This window comes from Macaca nemestrina, chromosome 3 (assembly GCF_043159975.1).
Source record: "Macaca nemestrina isolate mMacNem1 chromosome 3, mMacNem.hap1, whole genome shotgun sequence".
Taxonomy (NCBI): domain Eukaryota; kingdom Metazoa; phylum Chordata; class Mammalia; order Primates; family Cercopithecidae; genus Macaca; species Macaca nemestrina.
Genome location: NC_092127.1, coordinates 149,560,977 through 149,575,646, shown reverse-complemented (window position 1 = coordinate 149,575,646; position 14,670 = coordinate 149,560,977). Strand labels below are relative to the sequence as shown.

At 39.4% G+C, this 14,670-nt stretch overlaps 1 protein-coding gene across 10 annotated transcripts in view; it reads right to left on the bottom strand.

The window, feature by feature from the left end:
* Positions 1-14,670, bottom strand: part of LOC105487675 (corin, serine peptidase) — a 276,725-nt gene that overhangs the window by 15,540 nt on the left and 246,515 nt on the right. For 9 of the 10 annotated variants that reach the window (XM_071093630.1, XM_071093634.1, XM_071093628.1 and 6 more), the window contains 2 exons: positions 5,514-5,785; positions 2,442-2,575 (listed from right to left, as the gene is read on the bottom strand). In XM_071093630.1, the coding sequence (XP_070949731.1) occupies positions 2,442-2,575; positions 5,514-5,785 (406 nt within the window). Of the gene's footprint in view, positions 1-2,441; positions 2,576-5,513; positions 5,786-14,670 lie in introns of those variants that run through there. The other variant, XM_071093635.1, reaches the window with a different exon arrangement.

Here is a 14,670-nt window from a genome sequence, read left to right as displayed (position 1 = left end):
ATGTCAGCACATTTTCACTTCCAGATCAGACATTTAATAAAATAATTATTTAGCATCTACTCTTTGAAAAGTTCTGTGCTAGTGTATAAACAAACAAACAAGCATTATTTTTGTCCCAGAGCAGCCTAAAGTCAGCTTGGGTAACAAGAATAACTTCACATGAAAGCAAAATCTAAAGGCTAGAAAGAGGAGTTCAAAGGAATGAGTGATGACATCCAGGTGGAGAGGAATAAAAAATGCCTTCCTGAGATGTAGGTTTTGATTTAGGCTTAGTGAGAGTCAGGTAGGCACTCCATTAAATGCAAAACAAAAGGTGAAAAGCAAGCAATTAAAAATGAAAGTGAGACTACAGCTAAAGGCACAACGGATCTGGTTTGTTCTTTTGGTCCTCTTTGTAATATTGGGCTTGAAACCAACATATTTGGCTTCAGTATTGGCTTATAGATTGTCACAGACAAACTCACACTTCATTATGTCCTGTTGATATGATTAAGGAAAATAATATATGTCATATAATAGACGTTTAAGTAGAAACATTTGCTTCTGATATAGTAAAAAGTAGGTTTTGTTTGTTTTGTTTTCTACCTGAAGCTGTGTTAGAGAATATCTGGTATGCATTTAGTACACCCACACCACTGAAATCCCACTACTAAAGAAGTTGGCAAGACCTGGTTCCTATTAGGCATCACGATAAGAACATGCCCGTGCCTGTGTCTGTGGGCCTTCAGCTCTCTGTCAAGGAATCATCTCCCTTCCCCTCCTTTAGCAATTGCCAAGAGATGATCTTGAACATGTGCCAAGAGGTGCTAGTTTTTGATAAACCTCCAGATGACATTGGAGAGAGGTAGAAATGTATTTATATTAATCATTGCTGCCAGACTGCCCGATTTCATATCCTCAATCTACCACCTTCATGCTGGCTGATTTGGGGAAAATTACTTAACCTCCTGTATTCTTGATCTGTTTAGGGAAAATAAACACACCACCATATGGGTTGATTATGATATTTAAATGAGTTATTAGAAAGCGTTTTGCAGAGAGCCCGAAACATAATAAGCACCAAACTGATAGATTTTAATATTGGTGTAATTACTATTCATTGAATGTCTAAGTATGTGCCAGATATCATATACAGATATGTGAAAGATACAGGCTTCTAAATACATTAACTTAGTTAATCTTCATGGACAGAATTAGTCCCACTTTACTTATGAGAAAGCTATCCAGAGAGGTTAGATAACTTCATCGGGTTATACTGGTCTTAATGGCAGAGATGAGCTCCAACCCAGATCTTTCAGGCTTCAAATCCTGTGCCCCACACCCACATCATGCTGCCTCCTACAACACTTTTATTGGGCCTGGGAAATCAAACCCAGTCCTCCTGTAGAGAAGGGAGGGATTCCTTTACCACCACCCACCTCAGCAGGATGACGTGAGGCCATGAGGCAGAAAGGAAGGTGGTCTCAGCGAAACGCCAAGGGAGCTGTCTGCTCCCTCTTTCCCATGACAACTGTCTAAGCAATCACCACAGGGCCATTTTCAATACCCTGATTTTTCCATTCTAAAATGGATCATCAAAAATATAATGTATTTACATTGAGTTAGTACTTAAGAGCACTGTTGTATCTTTTCTTCATTACTAAACTGTAGTGGGCAAATTACTCCAAAGCAGTAAAATAACAAAGGTGCTTCACAGCAGCATAGTATAATAACTGTCTTCCTCAGTTTTTGTTACAAGCTTATTTGAGCACTTGCACTTTTCCCTCCTTTCCTAGGAGCCAGTCCAGTATAATGTTCGATGAGTGTCTATTAAGTAAAAATAAAAAGGCACCTCTACACTGTTACGTTAATATGTTCTACAAACTCTCATGGCCATGAACCCTGAGTATCTAAAGGTTGAGTTCAGTGACATTTGAGGACATGCTGACAATCAAGTGAGGGCCCAGACAACACCAGTGTGATGACCCCTGAGACAGAGTTAGTCCTGTCTCACACCCTGGAAGTTGGGGTGTTGATGTGTGTCTTAATGCCATCACTCCAATGACTGACAATGTCCTTTCATGCCTGCCCTGCTTCCTGGGGCAGCCAGGTGGAAGCCATGGTTACTACTAGCTCCTCTTAGAACCTCGTTTATCCTAACCACTAAAATGGTTGAATGAGATGAACAGGAAAAATTGTTTTTCTCCTGTCGCTGACCAAGGGTGATGTTCCCCATACAGTAGATGAGACAGTAGAAGGCACCCTGAATAAAGAGGATGGGTGTAATTAGGAGAATTGTGTACCAGCTGCAGGAAAATGTGCTGTAAATAATTAAACATTTGGCAACAAACAATTTTCAAAAAATATTTCCAAAGGGCTGTACGTGAGTAATAATGAGTTTATGGGAATCCACTGAAGTTACTGTTGAAATGAATCTCCTTGGTAACCAGAAAGCAACTTACCATGCATGAATCAACTGTGCCAGACTCATAGCCAGCACATATCATCCGAGTGGTGATGGTCTTCATGTCAAAGTAGGACTGACACTGTTCCAGAGAAATAATGCGGACTTCTCCCTCTTGCAGCTTAAAAGGCACTGAATTTGAAAAAAAATAATAAGAAGAAGAATATACATATGATGGTAAAATGACTCAAAAGTGAGGCTAGTGAGGCTAGCCAAATATGAAATGCAAATATAATATAAGTATTTTTATACCAAGAGAGGCATATTCTTTACTTGAAATGTCATTTTAAAGACACGGCTGGTTTGGAATCAGAATTTTCTAGTTAGAAGTGTTCATAGCAATTATCCAGTGAAACTCCTTTATTTTATTAACGGGGAAATCAAGGCCCAGACTGGTTAAGTAAGTTGGTTCATCCTTATCATATGCTATAACAAAAACAATAGCTACTACAAAGAAAATGAAACAATCAAGCCAGAGCTCTGCTGGCTGCCAGATAGGAGGCTGCCAGTTCAGCGTCAACTCAGCATGATAGTCCTGCTCTGCTAAAATAGAGAAAACATGTTCATTCTAACAGAGAAGGGTTGTCCTATTCTTGATGAAAAGAATGTGTCTCAATATGTGCCCCAGCAGCCATTACTTGAGGTAAGAACCTCTAATCCTAGAGGATATGACAGAGAGATGTTGAAAAGCTCAAAGCCATCCCTTGGTATTGACAGAGAGAATATGTGAATTCCATCTTGCTTGAAAGTTCTTGAAGAACGACAATGGATTTCTTGCAGCAAGACAGCGTGAATCTTTCACTGTTTAGCCATTCTGCAAAATTATACACACTGTTCTTCTTTGAAACAGTGATGGTGAAGCATCACTGGATACCTTATAGGAAGAAAGAGCCATTTTTAGGAAAATCAATGTGATGCAGGCAGTGGATGTTTCATAGGTTGTCTAAAGAATAAGAAAAATAGCTAACATTTATTGGGCACTAGTGGGTCTCATTGTCTTTAATCTTTACAACACTCTGGTGAATTAGGCAGTTGCTATTTTTTTTTTTTTCCATTTTATAGTAAGCTTGAAAGTTGTATAGTCAGATCAACCAGGTCTTTCTTACTGAATTCAGCAGAATTTTGCTTTTTTTTTCAGACAGGGTCTCATTCTGTCACCCAGGCAGTGATGAGATCTTGGCTCACTGGAGCCTCCACCTTCCAGGCTCAAGAAATCCTCCCGCCTCAGCCTCCCAAGTAGCTGGGACTACAGGCACACACCACAATGCCAAGCTAATTTTTTTTTTTTGTACAAACAGTTTCACCATGTTTCCCAGGCTGGTCTCGAACTCCTGGGCTCAATTTATGCTATACTACATGTGTGGAGTGTGCATTATGTTGCAATATCGCTCTGAGTTCAATATGGATATTGTCAGAGGATTGTTACATGTGAGTTTTTTTTGAAAAAGTCATTGACTTCTGCCTATTGAATATCCTTTCCATTCTGTAATTGATGAAACAATGTAACTCAAAACTTATCTGACTAAATTTTAAGAAAAAAATTCTTTCAAATATACAATTTCTAAGGCCATAACAGAATGCCTATATACATTATCATTCTTGAAAGCCATGGCATTATACTTGATATGGGCAGAGTAGGCTGTACTTAGAATTTTTTTTGTTTGTTTGCTTGTTTGTTTTTTTAAGTCTCAGGTGGCTGGATCACCTGCAGTCAGGAGTTTGAGACTAGCTTGGCCAACATAGCAAAACCTCGTCTCTACTAAACACACACACACACACACACACAAAATTAGCCAGGCATCATGTCGCATGCCTGTAATCCCAGTTACTTGGGAGGCTGAGGCAGGAGAATCATTTGAAACTGGGAGGTAGAGGTTGCAGTGAGCCAAGATCGTGCCACTGCATTCCAGCCTGGGCGACAGAGCGAGACTTCGTCTCAAAAACAAACAAACAAACAAACAAACAATTATTATTCTAAATTAGGTCAAACTGAATGAGAGAGTCCATTGTAGGGGCTGAGAGTAAGTACATAGTACACATTTTTAATTTCCACATGTTTTATATGTTTAAGTCATCTACACAGCCAAACTATTTTAATCAATTTAAATAGTCAAATAGCAAATCAATATGATTTCTTGAAGGACTTATAGGTTGTACTACAGATGTAATACACATAAGACCAAATCATAACATAAAATTGGAGATATGACCATGCAGCTTGACTGCAGATTCCCTGTGACTGTCTCTATCATTGGGCTATCTTCAGGCAGTTAGAGACAGTCCAAAGCACAGTTGTGGCAGGTCTCCTCCTGCCACAAGGAAGCTCCAAAACATTTATAGTAGCTCCCTGGAGAGAGATTCTGAGGTGTGGAGTGGGATTTTTGGAGACTGCATTTGAGCTTGACCATTTTAAATGCCATGGTTCATTATTAATGTCTATCTATGATTCGCACAGCAAATGAAGTGCGATACATCACTAAGTATTTACCATTTGTGGCTATCTTTTTGTAAGAGAAAATGGGAAATTATGGCCAAAGGCAACCTAGTTTTTGGTTCTAGGTACTGGGTCTCATTCTGTCACCCAGGCAGTGGTGAGATCTCGACTCACTGCAGACTCCACCTTGTAGGCTCAAGAAATCCTCCCACCTCAGCCTCCCAACTGAGGAACACAGTGTTTCTCAGGCTCCTGAAGATCCTGGCTGATATGGTTTGGCTGTGTTCCCACCCAAATCTCATCTTGAATTGTAGTTCCCATAATCTCCATGTGTAATGGGAGGGATCTGGTGGGAGATAATTGAAACATGGGGGACAGTTACCCTCTTGATAGTGAGTTCTCACGAGGTCTGATGGTTTTATAAGGGGCTTTTCCCCCTTTTGCTTGGTACTTCCCCTGGCTGCTGCCATGTGAAGAAGGACATGTTTGCTTCCCCTTCCACCATGACTGTAAGTTTCCTGAGGCCTCCCCAGCCCTGCAGAACTGTGACTCAATTAAACCTCTTTCCTTTATAAATTACCCAATCTCAGGTATGTGCTTATAGCAACATGAGAATGGACTAATACACTGGCTTACTTTTATTGCCCATGTGGCCCCAGCCTGTGATATAGCAGTATGTATCAGGCTCTAGCCACTGCTCTGGGCTGGGCAAGCAGACAGGCCGGACGTAGCCAGTCTCACTGATGTCTTCATTTAGCTCAATGATGCTGATGTCATAGTCCACCACTGCTCGACTGTAGCGGGGATGCAGGATGATGGTCTTCACAAAGCGTGTCTGCATGAACACTGATGGATGGTCTAGATTGTTGATGCCAAGCACCACTTTCCAAACTGCAGCATTCTCTCTCCTAAAATTATAATTCAAGAGCTATTGGCATCTTAAACTCTGGTTTATCATGTGAAATTCACATGTAATTTTAAATTAAAATTAAAATATTTTATTTATGTAAATAATGGCCATTTTCATGCCCACTTCTCAATGTATTCATGTAAGTGGCATTTATATAATAGCCTGAGTGGTTAGTAAGTAAGTATTATTGTTGCAGAAAGCTTAGTTCATGATTCCTGAATGGGGCTAGTCTTTAACATAAAACTTCTTCAGTTTTAAAGGTAAGCAGAGTTAGTTACTTGCTTCACAGAATGAGCAAGATAATGAAAAGCTATGTGAAAAGTGAAAAAGAAGAACAAGCCAAGATTAAGACATTCCTCCAAGAAAGAGCAAGTGACTTGAAGAAATGCCAGAGGAACCCCCTACAGATTTCCAGCTCAGAGCTTAAAAAGGTCACCCACAACCTCCAATGGTCATTCTCATACTCCACTGTTTTTGAATACTTGTCAACAATATTTTCGTCGATTCCCACCTTAAAATACTTTCTTCACTTGACTTCGAGGTCTTGCCATGCTCCAAAATTTCTTCCAATCTCATGGGCCCTTCCCTCTCAGCCTTCTCTTCTGGGTTCTCCTCTTTGGCTCTCAGTCTCCATATGTTGAAATGCTCTGGAACTTCACTCTCAGCTTTATATTCTCACACCCTTGATTTCATCTAGTCCAATGGTTTTAAATCCCACCATACCCTGGTGACTCCCAAATGTATATCTCCAGCTCTATCCTTTCCCTGAGCTGCAGACTTAATGGTCAATGGTCTATTTAACACTCTCAGTTGGATGTTTGATCATAGCCAACATTTATTGAGGGCTCACTATGTATCTCACAGTATTTAAGCATTCAGGATTCAGTTTACAGTAACTTAATACTATAACCAGCCCAGGTGAATTTTCTCTTTTTCTTACACCCAACACTGAATGCATCAGCAAGTCTTCGCCACTCCTACTTTCAAATATATCCCACATCTTACTGTTTCTCCCTCCTCCATGGCTACAATCCTAATCTAAGCTACTCTCGACTACTTGGACCATGCAATGGCCTCCCAAATCATGGTCCTTCTTCTAATCTTAGTCCCTATAATCCGTTTTCCTTACTATCAGGATATGTATTGACTATATCCCCTATATCGAACAGAGCAATATTTTTAAAATAAAATTAGATCAATCATCTTCTGCTCACTATTCTCCAAAAGCTTTGTATCACACTTGAGACAAATCCTAGACTCCTATCCCTGGCCTCTGAGGCCCAACACCATATGCTCATTCTCACCCCAAGGACTTTCTTGTTAATTCTGAACATGCCAAGAGCATCCTCAACTCAGGAGCTATTTCCCTTGATGTTCCCCCAGCTCTCACATCGGTCTTACCTTGACTCCTTCTCTTCATCCAGGTCTCAACTCAGACATCATCTGCTCAGAGCTGTTTTCCCAACCAACCTGTCTCACCCTTACTCTGTCCCCTTCACTCTACTCGACACTGCTTTAATTTTCTTCTCATACTATCCATTGATATCAATGACATTGATATAACCATTTGTCTATTCTATGTCTTGGCCCCTAGAATATAGTTACCTCTATGAAGGCAGGGATTTGGCTGGTGTTTTTCACTGGTGTGGTCACAGGGCTTGGTACCTGGCCAATAGCAGGTCCTCAACAAGTACCTATTTAATGATGGTTCAATGAATGTTTTTGACTCTAACCACAAAGGCAGGGTCTGTTCTTCCTTACTCCCTCCATCCCTTCCTTCACTCCCAGGCTCTCCTTCACCAGAATGGCCAGGATCAAAAATGTTGACATTTATTGGACCACAGTGTTGGGGCAAGGGTAGAGCTTTAATTATGGGCACTTTTCTTGGCATGCCTTTATTTACCGTCAGCATGGCAAAGATTCGAAAGGCTGAGATTTCAAGAGAGTTAGGAAGGAGGAGCCAAAGTAGGAACTCACTTGGTTTTTAGTATTGTTGGATACTTGGGCCAGACTCTACTAACAGAACCCCCTATATAGTCATGCATGTTGTCCTTTTTCTATTAAAAATGATAATAATAATAATAATTTCAGGGATATCAGGGGAACAAACATCATTCAGTGAATAGAGAGGTAGAGATACATGGCAATTTCTCTATGGCAAGCATGGTGTTAGGGATTACAAGAATAAGCAAGAAAAGCATGATCCCTGCCTATACAAACATTATAATTGAGTGAAGCAGCAGCAAGGAGAGCTGGCACATCCTTAAAGAAGTTTGTGCAAAGAACTTCAGACTGTGAGAGGAAGGAAGCAGGCCAAGGTGAAGCCAGGTGAGAATCCACCAATCCCAGGGAAAATAACTGAGGAAGATGTTAAAACACCTTGTTCTTTGTTCTCACTGTGGATAGTATTTTATTCCTTGAAATCACATTTAGAGTCTAATCTGCTTCATGTTTACAATATTGTTTTAATAATAAATGCACTTTATAGATGATATTGAGCTTGTATGATTTCAACTTTCAATTCTTCAATTATTAACTCTAGAGAGAAAAAAAAAAAAAAAAAACTCAGGCCAGATGCTCAGAGACACTATAGCATCCAGAGGAATTTATTCAGAATTGCAGACACAATGTCTCTGGAGGCAAAAATCAGTCCCTTTGGTTTGCAATTTGCCACACTCAGCTCTAGTTTAGACATGAAATTTTTCACTCAATTCAGCTAGTCAAATTTAAAGATTTCTATCTTTATCTTTTCTTAGGAGTGAAAAATTTTCCTTCTCTCAGCCTCTCTGACTTTCCTTAGAATATCTTATATTTAATATTTTTCCTGTTTAATAAAGGTACTATTATAATTAACACCTACGATAAAAATTTCTCTATTTTACAAGACTTACTCCAGAAATAGCATAGCTAAGTGGTGATTTGGAGATCATCTGAAAGTTAACAAATCAGCACTAAATAAAGAAATACCACATTATGGCATCATTGCTGTTCTACAAATTTTAGGAATCTCTTACTTTTAATATTGTGCTCTGTCCTTGGCATTTCATTTTTATTATTTTATTATTTTTATTTTTAGAGATGGAGTTTCACTCTTGTCACGCAGTGAAGTGCAATTGCACGATCTCAGCTCACTACAACATTTGCCTCAGGGGTTCAAGCGATTCTTCTGCCTAGCCTCCTGAGTAGCTGGGATTATAGGCACCCGCCACCACGCCTGGCTAATTTTTGTATTTTTAGTAGAGACAGGGTTTCACCATGTTGGCCAATCTGGTCTTGAACTCCTGACCACCCACCTCGGCCTTCCAAAGTGCTGGGATTACAGGCGTAAGCCACCATACCCAGCTATCCTTGATATTTTTTAAAATGATCTGTAACAGGCAAGGTAAAAAGATTTTTTTTCTTCAACTTTTATTTTAAGTTCCGGGATATATGTGCAGCAAGTGCAGGTTTGTTACATAGGTAAACGTGTGCCATGATGGTTTGCTGCACAGAACAACCCATCACCTAGCTATTAAGCCCAGCATCCATTAGCTATTCTCCCTGATGCTCTTCCTCCCCCACCCCCACCCCAACAGGCCCCAGTGTGTGTTGTCTCCCCACATGTGTCCATGTGTTCTCATCATTCAGATCCCACTTATGAGTGAGAACATGCAGTGTTTGGTTTTCTGTTCCTGTGTTAGTTTGCTGAGGATAAGGCTTCCAGCTTCATTCGTGTCCCTGCAAAGGACATGATCTCCTTCCATTTTATGGCTGCATAGTATTCCATGGTGTATATGTACCACATTTTCTTTATCCAGTCTATCATTGATGGGCATTTGGGTTGATTCTATGTCATTGCTATTGTGAATAGTGCTGCAATGAACATATGCATGCATGTATCTTTATAATAGAATGACTTACATTCCTTTGGGTATATACACAGTAATGGGATTGCTGGGTCAAATGGTATTTTTGCTTCTAGATCTTTGAGAAATTGCCACACTGTCTTCCACAATGGTTGAATTAATTTACACTCCTACCAATGGTGTAAAAGCATCCCTTTTTCTTCACAGTCTTGCCAGTATCTGTGGTTTCTTGGCTTTTTAAAAACTGCCATTCTGACTGTTGTGAAATGGTATCTCATTGTGGTTTTGATTTACATTACTGTAATGATCAGTGATGTTGAGTTTTTTTTTTCATGTTTGTTGGCCACATGAATGTCTTCTTTTGAGAAGTGTCTGTTCATGTCCTTTGCCCACTTTTTAATAGGGTTTTTTTTTCTTGTAAATTTGTTTAAGTTCCTTATAGACTCTAGATACTAAACCTTTGTCAGATAAATAAATTGCATTTTTTTCCTCATTCTGTAGGTGGTCTATTCAATCTGATGATAGCTTCTTTTGCTGTGCAGAAACTGTTTAGTTTAATTAGATCCCATTTGTCAATGTTTCCTTTTGTTGCAATTGCTTTCGGTATTTTCGTCATGTAATCTTTGCCTGTGCCTATGTCCTGAATGGTATTCCCTAGGTTTTCTTCTAGGGTTTTTATAGTTTTGGGTTTTACATCTAAGTCTTTAATCCATCTTGAGTTAATTTTTGTATAAGGTATAAAGAAGGGGTCCAGTTTCAAATTTCTGCATAAGGCTAGCCAGTTCTCCCAGCACCATTTATTAAACAGGAAATATTTTCCCCATTGCTTGTTTTTGTCATGTTTGTTGAAGATCAGATGGTTGTAGGTGTGTGGCCTTATTTCTGGGTTCTCTATTCTGTTCCATTGGTCTATGTGACTGTTCTTGTACAGTACCATGCTGTTTTGGTTACTGTAGAATTGTAGTATAGTTTGAAGTTGGATAGGGTGATGCCTCTAGCTTTGTTCTTTTTGCTTAGGATTGCCCTGGCTATTTGGGCTCTTTTTTGGTTTCATAAGAATTTTAAAATAGTTTTTTCTAATTCTGTGAAGAATGTCAATGGTAGTTTAATGGAAATAGCATTGAATCTATAAATTACTTTGAGCAGTGTGATGATTTTCACAATATTTATTCTTCCCATTGATGAGCATGGAATTTTTTTCCATTTGTTTGTGTCCTCTCCTATTTCCTTAAACAGTGGTTTGTAGTTCTCTTTGAAGAGGTCTTCACTTCCCTTGTTAGCTGTATTCTTAGGTATTTTATTCTATTTGTAGCAATTGTGAATGGGAGTTCATTCATGATTTGGCTCTGTGCTTGCCTGTTGTTGGTGTATAAAAATGCTAGCAATTTTTGCACACTAATTTCGTATCCTGAGGCTTTGCTAAAGTTGCTTATCAGTTTAAGAAGCTTTTGGGTTGAGACAATGGGGTTTTCTAGATATAGGATAATGTCATCTGCAAACAAAGATAATTTGATTTCCTCTCTTCCTATCTGACTATCATTTCTTTCTTTCTCTTGGCTGATTGCCCTGGCCAAAACTTCCAATACTGTGTTGAATAGGAGTGGAAAGAAAGGGCATCCTTGTCTTGTGCTGGTTTCCAAGGGGAATGCTTCCAGTTTTTGCCGATTCAGCATGATATTGGCTGCGAGTTTGTCATAAGTGGCTCTTATTATTTGAGGGATGTTCCTTCAATACTTAGCTTATTGAGAGTTTTTAATATGAAGGGATGTTGAATTTTATTAAAGGTCTTTTTTGTGTCTATTGAGATAATCATGTGGCTTTTGCCTAGTTATTTTTATATTGAACCAGCATTGCATCCTGGGGATAAAGCCTACTTGATAGTGGTAGAAAAGCTTTTTAATGTGCTGCTGGATTCAGTTTGTCAGTATTTTATTGAGGATTTATGCATCCATATTTATCAGGGATATTGGCCTGAAGTTTTCTTCTTTAGTTGTACTTCTGCCAGGTTTTCTTATCAAGATGATGCTGGCCTCATAAAATGAGTTAGGGAGGAGTACCTCTTTTTCAATTTTTTGGAATAGTTTCAGCAGATATGGTACCAGCTCCTCTTTGTACCTTTGGTAGATTTCAACTATAAATCTGGTGAATAGACTTTAGAATAGAGACTTCATAGTAAATGTATGAAGTGGCTGGGGGAAATTCAGTAAGTACAGACTGCTACATCACAAGCCCTACCCATTCTGAGGGCCATCCGCCTCTCAGCTCCAGAAAACTGTTGTCATGTTGGAATGCTCAGTGGAACCTGACCTTCCAATTGTCTAAGGAAAGCCAAAGTTCTGGATTTTATGCAAAGTATCTGTGGTTTTAAATGCTGCCTAAAAATTTAAAAATGGATACAACAAGCAAACTAGATTGGCAGCCTGGGTGTCTCAATAGGATATAATCTCAATAGTTTTCCAAGTGTTTCTACAGACTTTATTCCAAATGATCCTCACACCAACTGTGAGATGTAAATAGGGATTCATTGTTCCATTTTAGAGGAGAGAAATCAATGACTCAGAGGAGATGAGCAACTCACATGAAGTCACAGAGACAGCAAGTGATGGTAATAGACTAAATTGCTGATCCTTTGAACCTTATACACCATATCCTTAAGACTAAACTTCTCTGAAACAAAGACAAGGGTCCACAGGCATCAAAAAGGATTAAGGTACTGGGCACAGGAGCATATAGGATGGATGGAGACTCTTGTGAGTGATAAGGTGACAGATAGAAGGAAGATGTGTGCTCTTTCCTGAATGTATCCCTCAAATATGATAGAAAGCTAGCCATCAGTGATAAAATTACAGGAAATGAACAATTCTATTATGCCAGGTTCCAAAAAATGCAAGAGAAGGGCCTAGTCACATACATATTCTAGACCTTCAAGAATCGGGTTTCAGAATGTTTTAGGGGGGGAAAGCTATGATAATATGTCTAGAGATTCTTAAAGCAGTCATGGCTCAATAAAGTTGGAAGAGTTTAAGTGCCAAATTCTGATACTACCATCACAAATAATTGCAGTATGTAAGAAAATGAAGAATCAGCTGAACAGTAAATGTGACTACAAAAAGATCTCAGAGTAGGCAAGAGCAGTGGCTTACACCTGTAATCCCAGCACTTTTGGGAGGCTAAGGTGGTCGGATCATGAGGTCAGGAGTTCAAGACCAGACTGGCCAACAGAGTGAAACCCTGTCCCTACTAAAAATGCAAAAATTAGCCGGGTGTGGTGGCACGTGCCTGTAGTCCCAGCTACTTGGGAGGCTGAGGCAGGAGAATCACTTGAACCTGGGAGACGGACGTTGCAGTGAGCCGAGACCGCGCCATTGCACTCCAGCCTGGGCAACAGAGCAAGACTCCATCTCAAAAATAAAAAATCTCAGAGCTTTGAAGTCTACCATAAAAGAATGGCATGAAACCAAAGTAACTGTCCAAAAGTCTTACTTATTGAATGAGCAGGACTTTGTCTAAAAAGAAACAAAGTGGGAAAAATAAAAATGGCTTCTTGGCAAAATGATGTGCAAAATAGAACAAGAAAAGAGGAAAATTGTTGTCTTTAACAAATAATTTAAATGTTTGTAGAAAAGTAAGACAAAGCAGAACCATTTGAAGCTTACTTTACCTCCAATTTCTTTTTTTGTTGTTGTTTTGAGACAGAGTTTTGCTCTTGTTGCCCAGGGTGGAGTGCAATGGCACGATCTCGGCTCACTGCAACCACTTCTACCTCCTGGGTTCAAGTGATTCTCCTGCCTCAGCCTCCAGAGTAGCTGGGATTACAGGCACCCACCACCACGCCCAGCTAATTTTTTCTATTTTCAGTAGAGATGGGGTTTCATCACGTTGGCTAGGCTGGTCTTGAACTCCTGACCTCAGGTGATCTACCCGCCTCAGCCTCCCAAAGTACTGGGTTTACAGGCGTGAGCCACCACACTTGGCCCTTTACCTCCAATTTCTATATTCAAGGATAATAATCTTCAGACAATACCCAGATGATTAATCTATGTGATGAAAACATACAGTTGCTTAATACATTGGAAATGGTGAATTGATGTGTGGTCCAAGGCATGGGAGGAGCTGGTAAGAGATCACTGACCCTCTGCAGATGAGTTAACATTTCTAGTTTCAGACAAATTACAACCCCACATACTGAAATGACTACCAATATGATTACTAAGCAACACCAAGAAGAGGCTGACTTGTCCACTAACAAATATTTGTTGAGTGGCTGCTGTATGCCATGCTGAAAGAAATAAAAATTCAAGAATGAGGAAGGCAGATGGAGTTCATGTCTTCATAGAGTTTTCGTTCCACTAAACTAGATAGTAAAAAAAAAAAAGGTACAAGAACAAATAAGATGATCTAAGGCACTTAGAAGTAAAAAAAATATGGTAATGTAGTAGAAGATTTGACAGGGCAATTGCTTTGGCTAGGTTGGTTAGGGAAGGTCTTTGAGAAAGTGACACTCAAATTGAGACTTGAATAATGGAAAGAAAGTAGTTTTAAGACTCTATGAAAGTATTCCAAACTGCAGAAACAGCAAGTACAAAGGTCCTGAAGCAGGAATGAGCTTGGAGGATTTCAGGAGCTGAGTGAAAGCTAGAAAGGTTGGAGTCCAATGAGTGATAGGAGACTAGAAGGAGATGCAGTCAAAGTGGTGGGACTAGATCTTAATAGGCTCCAATGAGAAGATTTTATTCTTGTTATAAAGGGAAGTCAATGTAAAGTTTTAAGCAGGGGAGTGACATGGTGTGATTTATATTTTAGAAAGTTCACTATCTCACTGTGTGAATAATCGGTAATAAGGGAACAAGAGAGTAGTCAAAAAAAGTCAGATAGGAAACTGTTTCAGTAATCATTATGGATTGGTTGTGTCCCTCTAAAATCTATATGTCGAAGAAGTTGTAACTCCTAGTATATTATAATATAACTTTATTAGGAAATAGGGACCTTATGGAGGTAGCCTCATTAGGATGGGCTTGAATCCAATATGACTAATCCA